Source organism: Calypte anna, chromosome Z (assembly GCF_003957555.1).
Source record: "Calypte anna isolate BGI_N300 chromosome Z, bCalAnn1_v1.p, whole genome shotgun sequence".
Taxonomy (NCBI): Eukaryota; Metazoa; Chordata; class Aves; order Apodiformes; family Trochilidae; genus Calypte; species Calypte anna.
In genome coordinates, this window is record NC_044274.1 from 12,807,209 (window position 1) to 12,829,648 (window position 22,440).

The window sequence follows — 22,440 nt, forward strand, 5'->3', positions numbered from 1 at the left end:
GGTAATTTTAAGAAAGAGTGACAGCAAATTAACATTTTTGTTATGACTGTCATATGTGTCTGCCTCTTCATCCAATACCAAGTTAATCCAATCAGGGAAATATTTTTATGCTAATGCCAGGGTAGAGGTACAGCCAAACCACTGTAGAACAGAACAGTATGTTTACATCTCAGAAAATATTCTTTATTAAACACTAGGTCTGTCAGACTGCTCTTACTGAACAAGTATTTTTTCTCAGACTGATTTGCTTATCCAGTGTAGATTAGTGCAGCCTGATGGCATCAGGGCCTCTGCATGCACCTCACATAGGGAAACTTGTCTATTTTGCAGCTCTTTCCATGTGTCTCTGTAATGCAGTATGAAATACTTCCACAGCAAAGTCAACATCCTTCTTAGTTATGCACATAGGAGGTTTAATTCTAAATGTCTGAGAAGAGAGGAAAAAAAAGCAAACAGAAATCTGTAAAATATTACAGAAAGAATACAATCTCATAGCCCATCTAGTTCAGCACTCACCTTCTGCACCCCCCCCCTAAAAAATCTAAAATATTATAAAAATGAAATTATCATCAAAAATAATATATAGCCAAATAGCAAAGTGGGGTCTGAAGCTTCTGATCGATGGACTCTGAAGTGAAGATTTTGACTTGCCTGCATCCAACTACCCACTCCACTCTTGAGATAAAGCAGCTGCCTCTGACAGAGACCTGGTGAGGGTAGGTCATGCTTGCAGTGCTGTGACTCCAGGCAGGGCTGGTGTCAAACCTTAGCTGAGTTGCTAAGAAACTCCATAGCCACAGCTGCCTTCTAGTGCCTGGCAGCTTTGCCAAGGAGGAAAGTGGCACCTATTGAGAATGTCAGGATTTGTGTAGTGTCAGCTGATTTGCTGTTACAAGCTCTTTTAAAGATTTCTAGGAGAATACATTATGAAAGAATCACTAAACCTCCATTTCCAGTTAGGGTGAATAACACCCTAAACATGAATGCATGTTTATCAGGATGGTAACTTGTCAAGAATGTAGATTCCTAAATCCAAATGTTTGATCTATATTATGATGTTTCCAAGAGTATTTAAGTTCCATAAAAAGTTCAAACTTTGTTTAAATTTTTCTGTCGTCAGATCACACGACTTTATGCAGCAAGAGTGGAATAACAATCTTTCCCACTCAAGTTACAAGTGAAGCTAAATAGATAAACTCACAGATAAAAAGAGTTCTCATGAGACAGGATCAGATTTTACTCATTCTGAGCTGCAGCCTGTCACCTCTGTTTTGGATTGTGACTTGTGGAAGAACCAGTGAGGTGACAGATACAGCATCATATTTATTTTAGCCATTCAATCTTTTATTATGTTTTTATTATTACCATACAGGTATAATGTTACCAGCTCTCCAGACTGGAAGAACTAGCAAAACTTGTTCTGTACCAGTAGTCCAGGTGATATTTAAACAGTAGCAAAGACTCAACACAGCTGATTATTGCTGTGTATTGTGATTATTGATTTCTCTAATTAATAGTATATTGCTATTCTAGGGGAGGTTGTCACACTATAGAAAAGACATAAGCTTGCAAGCGAGTTCAGCATACTTGAACAGAAACAAATAGCTCCTGCCCAATTTGCAAATTATGTAAAATTAAATAGAGCTAGTTCCTAAGAGTATGCATTTTCTAGTTTATTCAATAAAATAAAGTTAAGCTAGCTTGAGAAAAACAGGATGTAGTTCACAAGGCCAGAAAATAATCAGAGGTTCAGTACCTGATTGTAGAGCCCTCCTCTACCTAAAAGAACTCCCATGTCTTTGCAGTCCTCCCAGATCTGATTGATTTCTTCAGCTGGAAGAGGGTGGCGACTGTGCTAAGGGAAATGAACATTAAGCTTCACTTAGATATCCTAAATTAGTTTTATGGAAAACATGTTTCAGTCTCTCCAATTAATCCCACCATCTTCCCTGGCTGAACATATTAGCTGCATAATCTATCTGCTTTCTGAAATGAGTTTATGTAATCAAGGTACACAAGTCACTGTTTACTCAGAGCTTGTGAAACATTCAAAATCCTGGAATGTTCTGGATCATTATTAGCCAGAGGAATGTTTTCTCATTTCACTAACTGTGAAATTCTTCCTATTATTTTACATGAAATAACATATGACCAAAGGTTTAATAGCACTGTAGACTGAGGAATAAAGTAAATCACTAACCTTATCTGTCACCATTTCTACTCCAATCATAAGTCCCTTCCCACGGACATCTCCAACAATCTCAAATTTATCCCGTAGTTTAGCCAGCTCCAGTAACATGTATGTTCCCACATCCCTACTGTTCTTTTGTAGACCATCTTCTTCAATAGCCTGGTTAAAATTATATACAATAACAGTTTTGCAGGAAAAGCTTTCAATATGGTTGATTAGTCCCCATTTAGCTTGATGACATGCTACATGTATCCCACTTGCTTGCAGACTATGTTCCATCACTACTAAAATCCTTCTGATTATTTGTCTCTTGCAATCCTCTAAAACCTTCAGAATACAATGGAACAATTTTTGATGTTGTGGGATTTTTAACATTTTACTTGTTGTAAGTAAACAACAAGTTATTTTTATATAAACATATGCCATTCATGTTCACATGTAGTCACAATTGAAAAATACCTCACTAGCAGGATTATTTTCAAAACTTTACCAGAAATATTTATTATTATTTTTCCAGTATCATCAGAAGAATATAATTTTACAAGGCTTATCTATGTGTACTAGACAGCTTTTTAAGAAAAAACATCAGTGTTTTAATTACATTCATCAATACAATCCTTTTTAATCACAATATTTTTTTTCATTCTTTGCTCTCCTAAATCAAAGTTCTGACATGCAGCCAGCTATCAGCACTGACATGCACAAACTGCTTTGTGACGTTAACATTTTCATTAAGAACATTTACATGATAAAAAACAACAAAGAAAAAAGCAATTACAGAACTTAAAGTGGCTGGGTTGTTTTTTTTTCTTCCTTTTATTTCAATCCCATTTTAGTCTTTCTGACTCTGACAACATCCTTGGACTTATTTAAGATCCAGGCTTCAAGTTGTTTCAGAGCAAAAGAAACCCAAAACATGGGTATAGACTTTGTAGAGTGTTTTTTCCAAATGTTTTTATTTACATGATCAGTCAGTTTATAAAATAGCTGGAAAAAACCAAAACACTCAGGAAAGTTAAGTAGAAACAATGTCTACCATGATGAAGTGAGATTAAAGGAAAACTAGTCTGTACAAGATCAAAACAAATTAAATAGTGACCCATTGCTCACTGACTGATTTTCTGCTTGATAATCAGTGAAAAATGTTGCAAATTCTTCTGTTGTCTTTATTATGAGGATTTTGTTTTTGTTTTTTCCAAATGAATCCTTAAATATTTTTAACCAGCTGGTCACTAAGGCTTTTTAAACATAAGGTAAAAGCTATGGGCTTAAAACAGTTTTGCCAAGTATGTGTGCCAGAGAATAAATCTAGTTTAGCTGAGGATCTGCATCCTACGAAGAAGCTAGCTAAAGTTCTGAGAAAGTGCTTTCCTACATTTTTACATAAAAAGTAAATAATATAAGGGAGACAAAGATAGATGATTCTGAAAACATAATTAGAGGACTCTTATTCTTGCTACAGTGGTTTATATTTTGTGATGGAACTAACCAGGAATTACTTTTTTCTTACACATAGAGCACATTCCCCATGTACAAATGATACAAGCCTGTGTTTATGTATTTTATACTTTTATGTAAAAAATGGCCCACATATAATTTTATAGTAAGAATAAATGTAAACATTTTTCATCTTTCACTACAAGACAGAGTGTGAAATATACGAATTTATATAAAGTTCTCCCTACATCAAGAACTGCAGCTCCAACTACGCATGCCAAAGGGCTTCCTCCAAATGTATTAAAGTGAAGGTTTTGAGCCAAGGAATTTGCAATCTCTAAAAGGAAAAGAACAACAGTGATTACTCTTATGTTTATGCTTATGCCTTACGTTTGGTAACAGTATTAACTTATTATTATTTATTTATTTCAAGACTCATTCCACTAGAGACAATGCTATAGGAAGATACCTTTTTTCCCTGCAAGTAGCCTGTGCAAAATATGACTGTTTCCCAAAACTGTAGTGTCTAGCAGATGCTATAAAAAGACATGTTAAAAAAAGTCCCATTATAGCATATGTACAATTGTCTTCTTAAATTGACATCTACCAATTCTCTTCACTGGATTCATCCTGCCATTTGTCTGCAAACAAGTAGCTAGCTAACATGCTGCCTTACTTTCTCATACTAGGTTGGTGTGTAAAATGGTGAATTCAGTGAGGATGTCTGGGGTCCATTACCATCTCTACCAACAACTCACAAAGTCACCCCTGCTTCAGTTATACAACTAACCTCATAACAGCACTTGGTAAAACAAGCGAGTAATGTTAATCTAATTAACTTATCAAAAGATGGAGACAAAAATTATTAATAAAGCTCAGATATTTGAAAACACATCTCTCCAGTATGTAATTGTTGCATAGTATATTTTGTAATTGCTCTATTTTAATCCTTAGCAGAAGAGACCACACATACCTTTTGTTGTAACAACAGCTGCCATTGGAAAGCCATTACCGATTCCTTTTGCCAAAGTAACAATGTCAGGGACTACATCATGTGTTTGAAATCCCCAGAAATGGCTGCCTGTCCGTCCAAATCCTGTCTGCACCTTTCAGGAAAAAAATCCGCAGAATTGAAATCCCCATCACTTTCTCAAATTTTACAATAGCTTTTTTTTTTTTCCCTTGTCTTTCTGATTTTACAGGTTTGCATTAAACTCTACATACATCTGGAGTCAACTTACAATAGGATCATTATTCAGATAGCTTTGCCTAAAGTATTATTAATTGTAAGTGGGTTTTTCATTTGCATATGAAAAAGTAATGTCACAATGTCTTAAGCATAGTGGGATGCACAAATAAGTTGAATCTTCCATTTCAAAATGGAGAGAATATGCAATCACTTATTACAGTTGAAAATTGTAGCCCTATTATTACTGATTTCTACTACTGTGTGACATACTCAATGAGTGAGGTACTTATTACCAGCACTTTGAAGCATTTGCTACTATTCAAAATAGCTCTAGCTATTCGAATTCTATTTATAAAATGTATTTGCAGAAGTACAGCAATCACCTCACTTCTAGAGCTTATGCATGCCAGCAGCACTCATAAAGTCAACATACTGTGACATACCTCACATCACAGCTGGCATTAATTAACTGCGTATTTTTGTAAGTTTACTGCTCCCAAAAGGTAGGGATTGAAGTCTGCTACTAACATTATCTATAAAATCAGAACGCCACACATTAGAGTAAAGGCAGTAAAAACCGAGAGGCACCTATGGTTGGAGAGATGCAACTGGGTTAACCTTAAGCTATAAAATGTATAGAATTTCAGTTAGATTATTTCCATGTTTCCATTCTGTGTTCACTTTCATGAGCATTCCAAACTCTACAGCTGTTATGTCAAAAAAACTCACTTCATCTGAAATACAAACGCCCCCTCTCTCCTGTACTAGCTGGTAAGCTTCCTTTAAGAAACTTCTTGGATACTGAACAGCTCCATTAACACCCTGCCAAGACAAAATGGACAGTATCTTTAGGAACACACAAGGAAACAACCATTCCTGTGACTATCCTACAATAAGAAAAAAATACCAGCAGCCCTGAGGTAATAGCAAGACTGTTGTATTAGTTTCTGGACTCAGCAGTGAAACTGCTTCCAAAAGTTCCTGCTCAGGTCAGTTGTTCCCATTCCAGAGGGAAGTCTGCTGTCCTGCTGGCTGTGCTGGCACAAGTGTTTGAGGCCTTACTGCAGAACGGATCACTGTAAGACAGAATCAATTAAAGACAAAACTGCCAAGCAAGGAGTTTGAAAGCCTACACACTAAAAAACTGCATTTGATTATAAAGTTAAGCAGAGAATTCATGTCTCCTTCTTGGTTAATTTGTTGTAACACTGTTTACTCAATTTCTTTTCACCTGGTCAGTTTTCATTTGAATCAGAAACTCCATTCTGTACCTGGTCTGCAATGACTTCTTAAGACTAGCATACATAAAGGCTTAGAAGACAGCAAAACCAGAAAACAGATCCAATTTTCTATGTGGTAACAATTCTCAGGTTTTCCCTTCTCTTTAGTGTTCCCAAGATACACTCTCCATTCTTGCTATTTAAGAACCACACGGATTTCACTTCTGAAACTGATCACCAAGATAATGAATTCTGTGGCTGCCACTTTCTGGACAGCTACTAAAAATACAATGCACTATGTGGCTGGGAAAAGGTGGAAAGGAGACTGAGTTAAAGTTTACAGAAACAGAAAAGCAGTATGAAATTTGGAATAAGGTGATAGAAGCTAAACAATAGTATGCTCCATGCTCAGTATTGAACTACAAGTGTTTAAGCATAATGCTGTTTCATTTAATTTCAGAAGAAAAATTCTAGCTTCACTGAAACCAATGACAAAAGCTGAAATTAATTTAGGACAGTGCATCTATTCTTTTGAATACTTAAAGTGTTTAAGACATTAAAATTAACAAAAGTCAGCAGAAATCTATGTTTAGGATATAGCTCAGAGTAACACATCTGAGTGTTTCACACTGTTTGTGCCATTACAGTTGAGAAATGGCAAACTACCTACTTGAATTGGTTCAGCAATAAATCCAGCTATTGTCTTCGGCACCGAGGTATTGAGAGTATCTTTGAACTGTTCAATGTACTGGTTGTTTGCATGACATACACCTGTTAGCAGGGGTAATAGTTGGATTTTATTTAAAAATCAAAGAAAACTCACTTCCAAGCATGAAATTACACATCTAACAACAAGTATTATCTGGCTACATGGTAAGTATTGCCCCTCCCACACACAAAAAAAGCTTGTACATTAAAGAAGAAAGTCCCTGATTGTCTTGTAAACCATTTCTACTATTATCATTCCTACTGGAATGACAGTTCCAGAACAGCAAAGACAGGCAATAAGATGTTACACATTATACAGGTCAGTAAGATGTAGGCTAGAGAAAGTGCTTGTGAATCACCTGTATCAGCAGAAGGAATACACAAGGGTTAATTAACATCATCATAAGACATAAGGAAACATTAGGTAGAACAGATATGAGGATTCTGGAGAACCGAGCCGCATATCAGTCTGTACAGAAATAAAGAACAGAGCAATTAGTAGAGCTAATGCTCCCATTCACCAGAAAGGACAAAACTAAAAGCAAAATATTCTGTTATTTATATACATGAATTAAAACACTAAAGCAGGCCCGGAAGAAGTGAAAAAACAATACTGCAAACAGCAGAACAGTAGTGCAGCTTTCACACTGTGCTGCATACAGAATGTTTTGCCTCGTGTATGACTGTCTATCACTGACTTCAGGTTGCCCTTACTATTTATATTACTCCTAAATGAAAGCTGGAGATGCACCAGAACTTCAGAAACACCACAAAACATCAGTCAACATTTCTGTTCTTCGAGATGTGCTAAATGGAGTTCCACAGCTTCCAGTGTTGACTGCAACAGATGCTGGAAACAAAGGCTGGGATTTTAAGAAGGAATTTGAGATAAGGAGATGTCACCTGCCCAAAATTTTTCTCAGTGAGGAATGCATGAGGTTCTCTGCAGTATTATCTTTGGTTGCCCTTGCAAATCCTAACCAGAGATCTACCTTTCTTGAGGAGACAAATATAATCTATTTCTATAGTCCTTTAGTATTCTCTAAACTAAAAGCCAAATACTTTTCATCATTGACCAACCTTTTGAACAGCTGCATTTTCGAAGAGTCTGCACTGGAGAATCTCTACAATGCCTGCCTCCCCATGGACCACGAAAAACATCTGGTAACATTGTCTGTCAAGCATAAGAGAAACAGCTACAGATTTGATGACACCTTTCTAAGAGAAAGGGATAACTAATGACAAATACTATAAAAAGTCTGTTAAGAGGTGAAGGGCATACCTAGTTCAAGAAATTTGTCCGAAAAACATCTGCAGCAAAACAACAATATTACCAAACTTCCCTCTCCAGAAAAGGTAATAGAAAGTCAGATGTTTTTGAAAAAACAAGTTTAGACTATTCCAGCAACAGTTACTCAAAGAACCTAACAAAGGAAATGGTAATTAAGCTAGTCTGCAGTAAGAGATATTGCTCTTATCTAAGAGCAATAGCAACATCAGAGTGGTAGGCACTATTTCAATAATCCAAAGTATGACAAAAACCTACAAAATACAAGAAGGGAAAATTGGAAATTCCATCCTTCTCATTCTGACTGCTGACAAAACACTGTGTGACTGCAGGCAGTAAATACTGAGCCAAGCTGTGAGACTGCTACAATGGAGCCTCCCTACAGCCAGTGATGTGGCTGAGCTGCCAGTGCAGATCAGAGCAGCCAATGACAACTTCTAGTAGGCAGTCATTCCCTTCTGCTCAGTGGCAGAAGTGCCTATTCAACCTATTGCCATTTAACCCTTTAGCTCCAAGGGACATCCTTAACACATATGTCTCCTTCTTGCTGAGGGATATCACAAGTTGTTTTATCATTTCAAGGATGTATTTGAGACAATGTGAAAGCAGCTTTGCCAAAACAAGCCTGAGAAAAGATCTGAGCACTGTTATTTTAGACCTTGCACAGATTTCCATGCAAGCAGCAACCATGTCTAAAGCACTGTAAATCATAACCACTCATGTTAAGGCTGTCCCAACTCCACATAAGCACAATTAATGACACAGGGAGGGGCAGGGGACTCTGGCTCTTACAGTGCTTTCACAGATGGAACAGCTCCACTGCTGTTTGTACAGTAAGTGACCACAAAGCTCTCCGAAGATAGAAAACACACTAATTGCTGAAATGTGCAAATAAACTCTTAGCTATCAGATTATTTTAAAAAATACAAAAAAAACCTCACTGTTGAACAGCCAAAGCCATTGGCAACACCATGCTTATAAGGACCAATAGATGTTAATCCCAGCGTGTACGGGCTGCATCCATGGTAAGATCCTCTGTGCAAACACACAAAGCACATCAACATCATTCATTTCTAAGAGACTGTAGCAACATTAGTTTTGACAGCATATGCTTCTGAGCTACAAATTACTGGTGGAAATGTGCACTGTTATACTCAAAACTGTAAGATTCCTACTGCCATTTTTTGCTCTGGTTTTGGAAGATCCACAATTGCTCATTGATTTCTTGAAATTTCAAATGTTAAAATTGTCAGGTAATATTTGCAACAAGAAGAGAAGTAGCTGGAACCAACAGCAATTCAGGCAGTGCCTCACAAAGTTCCATTCTATCATCTGAAGCCTTCAGAGCAAACATCTCTTCTTCAAATCTTGAGATCTGCCACTCTCCCCAACAGATGCTGCCAGTTTTATAAACACACAAAAAAAGTTCATTGATGAGAATATATAAGCAGGGTGCATACCCAGTGTTCTTCTGAACAGAATTAACATAAAAATACAGCTCTTCAAAGTCAGACTTTTTATTCTAATATTTGAGGCCACCTGGGACGCACAGTAAAGACAGTACTTGCTTATACTGGTGTTTACATAGGAATGACACCTGCAGTACCTCTGTCGCTGAGCCAGGAGAGCTGTTGGTGTACCTGTACAGTCAACTATGGTTCAGAGATGTCAGAAAAATAAGGTATCAAAAACAAATAAAAGAGTTAACTTTCAGCCAGAGCAGTTCTGTGCTGTGGTCCTCTGCACTGCTATTCCAGAGGTATCTTAATAGCTCCATAAAGAGGGGCACTGCAGGGGTGGAATGTATGAAGAAAGCAGCAATTGCTGATGCTTGCTGTGCCCTAAATGAAAATCCAGCAAAACGCACAGAGAAGTAGACCCCTGAACAGAGACCAGACCCTTTTTTAAGTAACAAAAGCAAAACCTGCAGATTGTGCTTAGTATGCCAAGCAGTCCTAATACACTGTATCAAATCTTCAAGTCCATTTACTCCTTTTTGTCAAATAAAATAATTTCATAGCATTCTCCTCAACAGATCTGAGGTTATGAGTTCACTACCATTTCTTGGCTTAGGCATATAGAGACTGATCACACACACGAATGAGCTTTGTAAAGGTCCATCACCATTACCTGAAAGAGATGATGTCAAAATTATGAGTATGCAGCCTTGCCATGAACATAGCCAGATCGTTGGCTTCTGACCCACTGTTGGTTAAAAAGACCACCTACGGGAGAAAGCAGAGGATCAGTACAGTGCACAACCACAACCTTCTCATTCAACATCAGGCCATGTCACTCAGTAAGATCATAAGCTATTAACTACCACTACAACAAGCTGACTTCTCTGTCATAAACTTAAGTGTTGTCCGTAGCCTACAGTCAAGAACCAACAACAAGCTGATCTGCTCAGCATGAGTAGAGAAAAATCTTCAAGAGCTGGAATCTTCCTCTTTTCCCAAGATGCAATGAGGATTTAAAGAAAAAAGTATCTGGGTCAGACTGAGCATGACAGACTGAACAGAAATAACCTTCTCACAGGTAAAAAGCACTACAGGGTGTCCTCGTTAGGTGTGTTAGTGGCAGTAACAAATGCAGACACAACCATGGAACAGAAGAGCTACGCAGAGCTTGCTTTTTAGGAGCAAATAAGGATTCAGGACATATCCTGAATACTTGTTCAGAGATTTAAAAACAGCTCAAATTCTAGTGCTGCCATTTTTGAAGCTGATGTTCAGAACTGATTGAGATTCTCCACTACTTAAACTATGCAGATGCTTTTATGTCTTTTTTTTTTTTACTCTTAATTTATAAGATTATGATAGCATCACACTCTTCTGCTCGCCTAGTTTCAGTTTACTTCATCTGAAACAAAACCAGTATTTTCTTACTGCTTCTGAGAATACAAAATGTGATATTTATATGGCTTATTTATTTAAATGCCAATAAAGATTATTACACAAAGTAATGTCAAATACTTTTCACTGTGAATTTTCCTGAGATCAAGCAAATTAAGGCTGGCAACATATAAGAACAGTTAACAACTTCTTAACTACTTCAGTAATTTTCAAGCTGGCAATGTGTCTTCACAGTGACAAATGGAGGGAGAAAACAAATTTGTACCAGAAATAGTGTGGCCAGAAGGATTAGGGCAGTGATGGACTCCCTGTACCTGGCACTGGTAAGGTCACACCTCAAATCCTGTGTTCAGTTTGGTGCCCCTCTCTACAAGACAGACATTGACATTCTGGAGAGAGTCCAGAGAAGGGCAAGGAAGGAAGCTGGTGGAGGGTCTGGAGAAAAAGTCTTACAAGGAACTGCTGTGGGAACTGGGGTAACTCAGTCTGGAGAAAAGTAGGTTGGGGCAAGAATTTCTTGCTCTCTACAGCTACCTAAAATGAGGTTGGAGCCAGGTGGGAGTAAGTCTCTTCTCCCCAGTAACAAGCAACAGGACAAGAGGAAATGGACTCAAGCTGTGCCAGGGGAAGTTTAGATTAGATATTAAAAGAAACTTCAGCAGAACAGCCTGCCCAGGGAGTAGGCTGAATCACCACCCTTGGAGGTCTTTAAAAGACATGTAGACATGGTGCTTAGGAACATTGTTCAAGCACTGGACTTGGCAGAATTAGATTAATGATCGGTAGAATTAGGTTATGGCTGGACTTGATGATCTTGAAGGGCTTTTCCAACCAGAATAATTCTGAGACTATGAAACAGAACAGAAGCTCAGGATATTACATTTTTCTGCATCTGTGCCATCATGCTTTCTTTATCTGATAGGCTGTGGTCCCCATAAAGGCTTTCTCTCCACAGATACTGTGGGTCTCATTTATTTAACTACTTTTTAAATAAATATTTCTTAAAAATAAACACTCCCTTCACCATACCCCACTCCTGCCAGAAGCAAAATACCTTAAGTGGATCTGGAAAAAGAGAAGCTAATTTTTCAGCATATTCGTGGATTGATGGGTGCATGTAGATATTAGTGGTATGCCACAGGCGAGCAAGCTGTTTCTGGGTAGCCACAGTTACCTTTCTGCATGTAGCACAAGAAGAGATAAAGAGATTAAAGTCAACACACGTGCACACATATGTGCCCACAACTACCTGTAAATATTTCTGAAAAAGCAGGCACTGTGCCATTTGCCAGATGGCTGAACAAGTAGGCAAAGTTAATGATTTCTTCAAAATGTAATGGAAATGGATCTTAACATAAGTGATACATGACAACTGAGTAAATAATATTCTAGTTTTAGGCTCAAAGATTAATGAAAAGCAAAACCAACACTGGTATCTCCTCCTGTATTTTACAACATAAATCAAATAACATACTTACGGGTGACAGTGACCAACACTGATAGTGACAATTCCAGCAAAGAGATCAAGGTACCTTCGTCCTTCATAATCAAACAGCCACTGCATATGTCCTTGATGCAGTAACAATGGTTTCTTGTAGTACATTCGGAGAGAAGGTGAAATATTTTGTTCACGAATCTTCTGAATATGTTCATATGGATAGGACTGAGTGGAATAAAAATGTAAGTACCCACTTATGCTTTCTAAGGATGCAGGTCAATGAAACTGTAATAGATTGCATAGACTACACAGCTGTCTACAGTGGCTGTTCATATCACTGAGATTTTAATAAATTCTGGCACATGTTGGGTTCTACACACTGCTGAAACTCAGTTTTTGAAATAAGACTGCTGTTCTGCACCTACTTCTTACTTAATTTTTTTCCAAATCAACAATTTGGCCATAAGACTTACACTGTTGTACTGTTACATGGGTACATCTACAGTTTAAATCTTAGCTAAAACAGTTTTGAGGTGTTTTTTACCAAACAATCAAATGTAACAAAAGTTTTATCCCGAACAATCGAATGTTGTATTAATATTTAATTCACTATTTATAGCAGATGAGCCTATCACTCAAATCTAGTAATGCAGTATCACTTAAATTCAGTGTAGTATGTATGACTTACTTTGTATTTTTCGGGTACAAAATCACAAGGAGGCATTTTTGGGTGTGTAGAGACAGTGCTTTTCCATTGCTGCTGCCTAAAGACAACTACAAAATAGTAAGAGAACTATCACACACATCTCAAACTGCACATCTGGAAAAGCTGGTCAGTAAGCTTACGTACAGAACAAACAAGGTATGGTCAAAGTAAAGGTCTGGTCTTTTTTTTGTCTGAGAGATTTTCTTGTGTGAACAAACCAGCTAACATCTTTGTAAAGGCAAAATATATGTCACTAATGCCCCCCTCAAAATGCTATATTTGTAATTGCTCAGCTTCCAGTTCCACATGGACTTTCATTTTCTAGAACAAAAAAACCCCACAAAAACCAACAACAACAATAACAAAACCCCAACCAAACAAAAAAACCCCACAACTTACCAAAGGAAAAAAAAAAATTCTAATACAAATTCTTATCTGAAACAGCAGGAGCATGAACATTCCTTAAGGGTATGAGCTAGGAGTGCAGGATGATTGCAGCACAGGCAGTGCTCTCAGGGTCCAGGGTTTGGTCCCAGCAGACCTGAACCAAGTGGGCAAAGCAGTGTTCACAGAGTGCCCCATTCAGTGGAGGAATCAGGTCCAGGGTCCACTCAGTGAGCCCAGGGGCAGCAGGAGATGGTGCTGGAGACAAAGGCTACAGCGTAAGTCCAAAGTCCATCCAGGACATAGAGCCAGAGGCTGGACTGGTGGCGAGGCACAGACTCGCCTGGGCACAGACTGAAGGCTCAGTGCTGAGCTGGGACAGGGCTCCTGGGCAGTAGGCAGAGACCCCAGCTGAGGCTGCTCAGGGCCTTGACAACTCCTGTTGACATCTTTCTTCTCATTACAAAACCATCAAACCATTTCACTGTCCTGCCTTTCTTTTAATTAGAAACGTAGTCAAGCAGGTATCAGAAAAATTTGTCATTTAAATACTTTCTCTTTCTGCACCTGCTGAGAACCACACATTTATTCTTAAAGGTTTTAAACTATTTCTAAACCACAGTAAAATGCAAACGAATGAAGAATAAAGTTTTCTTGAATAAATGACATACACTGCCGCTTCCTCTGCAACCACTCACGGCGCTAACGAATTTATCAACTGAAATGGAAACCTGAAGTCTTTCCTTTGGACCCTTTGGCATCAACAGCTACACCGATAGCGTCCCCCCCCCCCGCCCAGTCAACCCCCGGGCACCCATCCCCCGGGCACCCACTCTGTTTCTGCTGCTGCAGCCAAGACCCCCAATGGCAGGGACATTTTTTTTAATCTCACTGCCCGCCAGCCCACCTAACTCGACCACCCACTCGGGCGGGGGCTGTGGGCTCCGCACACCACAGCTGCTCCGGCAGACCCCGGCGGGGCGAACATGGAGCCGCGGAAAGAACCTCATGGGCCCGCGCACCGCAGCCCGCGGTCTCCGCCGGGCTCGGATGGCGGTTCCGCCGGGCTCCGGCACAGTCCAACTCCGTCTTTACCGTGTCGGTCCCTTACCTCTGCCGAACCGGCGGACGTAGCCCCAGGAGAGGGGACCCAGACTCCCAGACATCTCGTTCGCTACCGCCGGGAGGTGGGCGCCCGCCCCGCCCCCGCCCCGCCCCTCTCAAGCTTTACTTTTGTTAATTTTAAACCCGTTTTTCAGTGATCAAGATAATTTTCATCAGCAGAAAGATCCATAAAGAAGCACGCGTATAAATGTTGTGACCTGGTGTATAAGCCACCTGTGTTAACTGGTTGAATTGTATAGTGCATGCTGGGCAAAACACATCTTCCAGGTGCAGAATGGTGGGAGCCTGTGCTGGGCATCTGGCTTTTCCTTCTGGTTTCTATGTATTCAATACTGGCATTGGTCTATTTCATGAAGAAAGCTAGAATTTGTGAATTTTGCACAAGAACCTTTATTAAGTTGAAATGTGAACACTATTGCGATGATTTTACAATGACAAAAGATTGAAAACTCCATCAGAAAGCTACAGACTTCATAACAATATTGATCTTACAACTGAAATAGCTAACATTTTACTAAAGCCAGAATCCTCAATATTAAGAAATTAAAAAATAAATTTTAAAGCATTTTCCTTCAGATACACTTAGAAACAATGAAGAATTCCTGAGCAACTATTTTGATACTGGTATTCTCCAACCAATGTGCATACTCCATATGAAATGCACTTTCTATGACTCCTTAAATTTTGGAAACTTACAAAACACTTTTATCTAGTTCATGGAATAATTGTTTGAAGTCATTCTGCTGCTACAGTAATGACAAAGCAATAATTGGGATGTTCCAGATTGCATAAAATTCTGAACCTATAATGGAAAAAAAAAAAGCCTAACTTGTATTTCAGGGCTGGCAATGAAATAGAAATGGCGTAAGTTTGGTTTCAATATTGGGTCATCTTTTTCTCTGCTGGCAAGTGTAGTGTTTATTCTGCATATTATTCAGAACATGGGATTTAATTTACGTTTGTCTGTGAGACCTGCTGGCACAACTACAGGCAAGGAGCCTCCAGAAACCTTTACCTGCACCTAACATAGTGTCAGAAATTTGAACAAATATAATAATTTAGTGATTGAAAACATTTTTTTCTGGGCAAAAATTTGTGACACCAGCACCCTCAATGTTGCTTTATGCCACACAATGACTAAAAAGATATATGAAGCACAACATAAAAATTTCAGAAGCTCAGATAGGGCCGAGTATCTGAGCAATATAATGCACACATGAGAGGGGTGGTTGTGTTACTCAGTTGATGAATTGTGTTTGTAGTCAGATTAAAAAAAATTATTTTCCAAAATGAAAAATAACACTAAAGCAGCCCAGGAACACTTTCTGAGTGTATTTGAGCAGTACTTTCCTCTTCCTTTTGGAATGAAGGACACAAGGTTGAAAATTAAGAGTAGTGAATGGCATTGTGCATATTGAAAAATATGATTTGACATCAATATATTTCTACATGTAGAAAAACCTGCCTCTTTCTAGACATATGTAATTTTCTGTTCTACTAAAGGGACATTTTCTACAAGTGACTTCTACAAACATTTTCAGCATCCTATTAAAATTTTACTTAGTGCTACTTTCTAAAACTAACAATGGCAGTCTTTGTAGGAACCAAAGTGAAGTATTTTTTTACTGATGTCAAAATGAGATGAAGGTACTCAACAGCTCACATACAAAAAACCGCACAAAAAACCCCAAAACCTCACAAAAAACCAGAAGCAGCATTGACCAAAACAAAATTCAAATAAAGACAATGACCAAGACAAGCAGCATCACAAAGTAGGACAGGATGTTAGGTCTTCCAAAGATCATCACTTCTCTACACACCAACTGGGTGTTGTAGAGCATACACCCAACTTTTAGCACATTAATGCTACAAAAGGTCACATAACTAATTCAGGTATTTTTTTCAGTGTCCTTTAGTAGATATAGTAGTTTCTCTTAAGAACTTAAGTGAGAGATCTTTTTGAAGCCTGACTTGGCAACTTGCCAGATTAATCCAGGTAGAGAGACTTTCTGATTAAGGAAAGTGTTAACAGATAAATTGACACAAATACATTGACACAGGTACAAACTACACAATGCCTAGAAGTGCCAAGAGATGGTTTACTAGTATCCCCAAAGTTGTTTTTTTTCTTGGAGTTTCTGGGTCATTACATTATCTTTAATAAATAAAAAATAGAAGGATGTTTAGGAATGGTAGGCGTATGTGTAAGACAGTGTAGCCCACCTCATCTGTAGATCTGTCTGAAAAATTGAAGGTTGCTTTTAACACCAGTGTGGTACATGTTATTTGTCCTTTCCTTTGGAATATAGGAAATGCAACACCAGATCCAATGAGAGGTAGCTCTTCAAGTATTCTGATTGCTTGTGGCCAGTGTCAGATATGTGGAAGAAAATCCTGTACCTGACAGAAAGTGAATGACCACTTCTCATGTATTCAGCGTTTTCTGCTCATACATAATAGCTGATCCATAGCCAAATTCAGCATTTTAATTTAATTAATTTAATTTAATTCCTTTGCTTCAATTTTCTGTTCCCCACTCCCTCTCTTCCTAGCTGCAGTCAGAATGCATGCTTACCTCACCTGATTTCTCTAATTATCAGCCTATATACTATCCTATAGTGATTGTCCTTGTCCGTTTTGCCACGTCCAGCAACTGTGTCCCTTTTTCCATTATTAAGCTCTTTTTCTCTCCTCATGTATTACGTGGTTTTGTATTACACTTATCTTTAATCTCCTGCTTGATGTAGAGAGGAAATATGAAATTCTATTTGTTTCCAAATGGTTTTCTAGATAGGGCCACAAGACTGTTCCAGGTAATGTAATTCAGTCCATCTTTCCACACCCTGAGAAACTGGAATCTGAATTTATCATGAGGGGCAGAGGTTTAGAGCATGGATAGGCTCCATTTTTGCTCATTTAGGAACAGATTTACTTCTCAGGAACTCAGCTTGAAATAGCAAGCTAAAAATGTTTAAAGGCTTAGTTCCTTTGCTGAGCATCTCTGACCACTCAGCTCATTCTGCCCAGAAAAGGGAGTTATACTTCAATGCAATGCTGGTTAGTATGGCTTCCCCTACAACATAGGAATTTCTCTGTTATTTTTTCATATTAAAAATATTTCTATTTGCTACACATCTCAAATAGCCCATCCTAGTGCTAGCAGTGCAACACAAGTGGTGGTTTCATGACAAGTTCTTAGTTAGCAAAAATAATTTGAAAATTACAAATAGGATTTTTTTAATCTTAAGCTTTTCACAACTTGGCACACAAAGTAAAATGCTTCTATCTGCCTTTTAAAAGGGAATTAAAAAATACAATCTGAGGTATTAGTTCTTTGAGAATATGATGCCTGATCTCATTAAACTTAATTTCATTTGTCTTTATGGCTTTATAGAAGGTTTGTTGTATCTACCAATTAGCTTAGGTGACTTTGGTTTCCTTGCACAAGACCTTCAAATTGTTTACAGTTAATGAAAGTTATGAAAGACATTACAGGCTTCATGAAGTGAACCCCCCCACACACAATACCCTAGAGATCACAAACAAATTCTGATTATTCACTTTGAACCTGCTGTTACTACACTTTAGATACTTAAATGACACTTAAAGCAACTGCTTATTTTCATCCATTTTAACATAGATACATAAACAGATATACCACAGAAATCACTGTTTTAACATAAATACTAGTTATACAGTTGTGACATACTGGTTATACAGTTTGTTCCATAAACACATATATCCCCTTACAAATGTTATATTACATCAGTTAACTGCATTTTTATTAGATAATGTTTGTAGTTACATAGTATCATCAATACCATTCTTCAAGTCTGCATTTTTTGTGACTGAGTTTTAGGAGCACACGTCCCACTTTATAACTGGTATTTCTTTAAAAGTCATGAATATTACACCGAAATCATAAAATCATACATCAAATTTTTATTTGTTGAAGAAAAAAGTCTAATTAGAAAATTAGAGTCATATTTTTCAATACTGAGAAAAAACATTAACAAAATTAGTCAGAGTCCAAAGTAAAGGCTATTATTTAGAAATACATAAACGATTTTATGAATTGTATAAAATGAATTGCTTCTGAGAGTGTTTATGCTTCCTTTTAGGGCTTTTATACTATCAAAAAGTTATTCACGGTTTTAGTGACACATGCACAGATCTGACATTCAACTTTTAAAAATAATTATTCCAAGTGAGAAATTTCACTAATGGTGCAAGAGCCAAAAGGCTAATCCTGTTCCTAGGCTAAGTACTGCTACATGCTTCATCCCTCTATATATCACAGGACATCTGAAGAGCCTGTTATTTCCTGCTGGAGTGTCATAATTTTACAATTGACTGTCCACAACTACTGCCAATTCTCATTTATTTCCTAATAAAAGCAGCTCCTGAAAAAGCTGCAAGAGAAATCCTGTTACAAGAAGAAAGAATGAAGTTTGAAAATCTGAATACCCACATACTTAGCTGAAGATTATTCTGATTTTACAGAACACCATTTTGTTCTCTTCTGAGTGTCCTTTTAGATTTTAAAGGCCTCTTTCAGAAGGTGTTGCTCCCAACTTGAGAGTAACAAGCTGATTTGGAATATAAATCAAATACAAGGGAACAATAATCACCCTGTACGTTTGTTCAGCCTAAAGAATGAAATATGCTTATGAACATTTTTTTTCAAATTGTATTGTTTAGCAAATCCCTCAAAAAGTTTCAGAGCAACAAGCACCTTTGGCTGAATTTCCCTTTTTACAGAAAGCCACCATGATTTGGAATTATGAAACATTCATCATCAAGCCTGGGAGAGAACCTATACCTCACAATGTGATCTAGGCTATTTTGCAGCTTCAGTACCAATTTATGGCAAAGCATCCAAACTCTTTCACTCTTCTCTTTGTGGATTACTGGAGCTACACAGATAGGTACCTACAGTTAGACATACACATAAAATCAGCAAAGAGTTGTGTCTGTTTGCCTCTGGTCCAAAGTATCTGATGTGACAGCAACATCCTGTTAACACCTTATCCAATACCTTGTTTGTTGTGCAACATCTGTGTAGTCACCTGTTTTGTGCCCTAAGAAATCCTCTGCTTAGAGAAAATCTTTAGGCTGTGGCTCGATAAAATTCTATAGCCTCTCTGATTCCCCATATGTATTGCAGAAGGCCTATAGCAGCATCTCTTTAAGCACATCATTAGGAATAGAAAACAATGGCTTGCCTTAAGTACAGCTCTCCATGTACAGAAATAGAATGTGTCTGATCCAGATCTCATGATCCACATGAGAATGTGTCTGTCCAGATCCTTCTGACTGTCAGAGTCAGTCAGAAAACTGAAGTGTAAATAAAGCACTGTTTGAAAGTGTATTATCAGCTGACATACCTGCACACACACAAGTTGCTGTCTTGCAAAACTTTCCAGTTTTGACTAATAAGTTGATAGTGTCTTTGCAGGACTTCTAGCATTGCTAGAGAATTTGTAAATTATACTACAAATGCTGCAGTAAAATTGTTCCGTTTACTATAACTGGTCAAAATTTTATGTTTTGCTGCTATTTGGAGAAGCCACTTTGTGTTTCCAAGTGTTAAAAAAGTGGCTAAGTTAAGAATTTAAGAAACCACCCTGCACATTAAGCAGAGTACCTGGACTGCTCTGATAAACCTCTGGAAGTGGGCAGTACAGCATCTGTGTGGAGGACACAGACTCTAAATTTGATGCCTAAAGCAAAGGTTACAGTATACACTAAAAAAGACACATTTACAGACACAGATAATTAGCTAAATTCTTAAGTACTGCCAGCAGAAGGGCTAAACAGCTTAACTGATCTGTACTTGAGCAGTTCCATGGCATGAAGGTAAAGAAAATGAGAATTTGATTTACCAAATCAGATGTTACCTTCTGGGACCTTCAGAATCTGAAAGTCTCTTGGTTGGCTCTGCAGCAGGTTCCTGATAGTGCAGAAAGGGTGGCTTAGTGCATAAAAGTCAGGAAAAGGTAGAGAAATTTAGAGCTACTTAGAAGAGAGCTCATCTCTAGTAAATACATTTTCCTTTACACATACAGTAAAACTGTCCTGCCAGCAGGACTAGGGAAGTGATTGTTTCCCTGTAGTTGCTGCTGGTGAGGCCATACCTCACATCCTGTGCTCAGTTTTGGGCCCATCACCACAAGAAGGACATTGAGCGGCTGGAGCAGGTCCAGAGAAGAGCAGCAAAACTGGTGAATGGTCTGGAGCACAAGTCTTAAGAGCAGTGGCTGAAGGAACTGGGACGGTTTCATCTCGAGGAGTGGAGGCTGAGGGGAGAACTTACTGCTCTCTACAACTGCCTGGAAGCACATTGTAGTGAGGTGGGAATCTTCTGCCATGTAACTGGTGATAGGACGAGAGGAAATGGACTCAAGTTGACTTGAGTTTAAATTGGATGTTAGAAAAAATTTCTTCACTAAAAAAGTGGTCATGCATTGGAACAGACTGCCCAGGGAAGTGGTGGAGCCACTGTCCCTTTAGGCATTCAAAAAACTTGTGAACATAGCACTTGAGGATGTGGTTTAGTTGGCTGGTGGTGCTGAGCTGATGGTTGGACTTCATGATCTTAGGGTCTTTTCCAACCTTAATGATCCTGTGATTCTCTGATTCAGTTACATGGGATATGAGGAATCCTCACTGTTCTCACTCCTGTTGCTGGGACAGGAGGAAACGTCCTCAATTTGCACCAGTGGAAGATTAGATGAGATATTAGGAAAAATTTCTTCACTGAAAGAACAGGTTACCCAGGGAAATGATTGGGTGACCATCCCTGAAGGTAATTAGAAAACATCTAGGTGTGGTTCCTGGGGACATAGTTTAGGGGTGAACTTGGCAGTGTGCTAGATTAACAGTTGGACTTGATGATCTTAAAATCTTTTCCAGCCTCAGCAATTCTATGACATCTATCCAGCCCAAGTACACAGACTCCTTTCCTCATTACCACCAGTATTTCAGCAGAGTTCTGACTCAGACTTTGTGCCTCATATCTCTGACTTTGGAGGCTGGACTCCAAAATTAGTGTTGATAATTTCATTATGAAAAACCTGACTTCAAACTTTCCTTCCAGGCTCAAAGGAAAGTCCAATGTCTAGTGATGCAGGGGAACATTCCATTCATGATTGGCATAGGAGTAAAATTCAGTGGGAAATAAACTTTGCTCTCAAAACCTAGATTGTATTTTAATTTTACAATTACTGGTGATAAAAACTTTTCTGAGATAAATAAGTTACTATTCAAATAGTAATACACTAGAAATAAATTAGAAATACAGTTTTAAAATTCCCTTATTTATTACTTCTTAATTTATATAAAGTTTAATTTTATGCTTTGTGTAGAAATGGTAGCTTTACTTGCTTCTGCTTTCTCAGAAGGAAACAGAAAAGTTCCTAAGTAGCTAAATAATATTGGGAAATTTAAAAATATTTTACTTTGCTTTTTTTTTTTTTGTCATAGAAAAATAGCTTTTAAATATACATTGTTAAATATATGGGCTTGTACTAAAGTAGAATTTTATGTTATATACAGTAAGGCATTATTCCAAATACTGTCTTGCTATTTTTTTCATCTGGTATTACTGGATTAGGATATGAATGGGATGCAAAGTATTCTGTCTCATTGAAACAAAGAAAAAATATATTTAGAAGAATTTGTTATTATACTATAATTAGTTGAATATATTGTCTTTTATATGTGATTTGTCATATAAGAGATTCTTTTTTTCTTAAAGACTGAGAAAAAATATAAAGAAAACAATCTTTTGTCAGAATGAATTGAGAAGAAAATACACTGTATATCATAATATTATGCAATGATTTATCAGATTTAGTAACTGCTCAGATCACTATGGTGTACTGACCCACTGCAGTT

The 22,440-nt window shown here is 37.9% G+C and overlaps 1 protein-coding gene across 5 annotated transcripts; it reads right to left on the bottom strand.

Annotated features, from left to right (window-relative positions):
* Window positions 1-251: 251 nt before the first annotated feature.
* On the bottom strand, window positions 252-14,606 carry AGXT2 (alanine--glyoxylate aminotransferase 2). Of its 5 annotated transcripts, none has more exons than XM_030467325.1 (14): window positions 14,528-14,606; window positions 13,015-13,100; window positions 12,367-12,551; window positions 11,943-12,066; window positions 10,164-10,258; window positions 8,975-9,068; window positions 7,826-7,919; window positions 6,708-6,808; window positions 5,547-5,639; window positions 4,602-4,734; window positions 3,877-3,965; window positions 2,201-2,350; window positions 1,757-1,855; window positions 252-427 (listed from the first exon to the last, which is right to left on the bottom strand). In XM_030467325.1, the coding sequence occupies exons 1-14, from the start codon at window positions 14,580-14,582 to the stop codon at window positions 320-322; spliced, it is 1,506 nt and encodes a 501-aa protein (XP_030323185.1). In that variant the 5' UTR covers window positions 14,583-14,606; the 3' UTR covers window positions 252-319. The 5 variants fall into 5 exon arrangements, with proteins under 5 accessions (XP_030323185.1, XP_030323188.1, XP_030323187.1 ...); XM_030467328.1 differs by lacking the exon at window positions 14,528-14,606 and adding an exon at window positions 13,432-13,838 and having other exon boundaries at window positions 13,015-13,090; XM_030467327.1 differs by lacking the exon at window positions 14,528-14,606 and adding an exon at window positions 13,432-13,838.
* Window positions 14,607-22,440: the final 7,834 nt, after the last annotated feature.

What these genes read in the sequence shown, in the direction of transcription:
- AGXT2 (XM_030467325.1), bottom strand. Translation starts at nt 14,582, where the DNA reads ATGTCTGGGAGTCTGGGTCCCCTCTCCTGGGGCTACGTCCGCCGGTTC. An exon ending in AGTGTTGGTCACTGTCACCC is followed by an intron (nt 12,067 to 12,366) that starts GTAAGTATGTTA and finishes TGCTACATGCAG; the next exon opens with AAAGGTAACTGTGGCTACCC. An exon ending in AGCTGTTGTTACAACAAAAG is followed by an intron (nt 3,966 to 4,601) that starts GTATGTGTGGTC and finishes TTTTCCTTTTAG; the next exon opens with AGATTGCAAATTCCTTGGCT.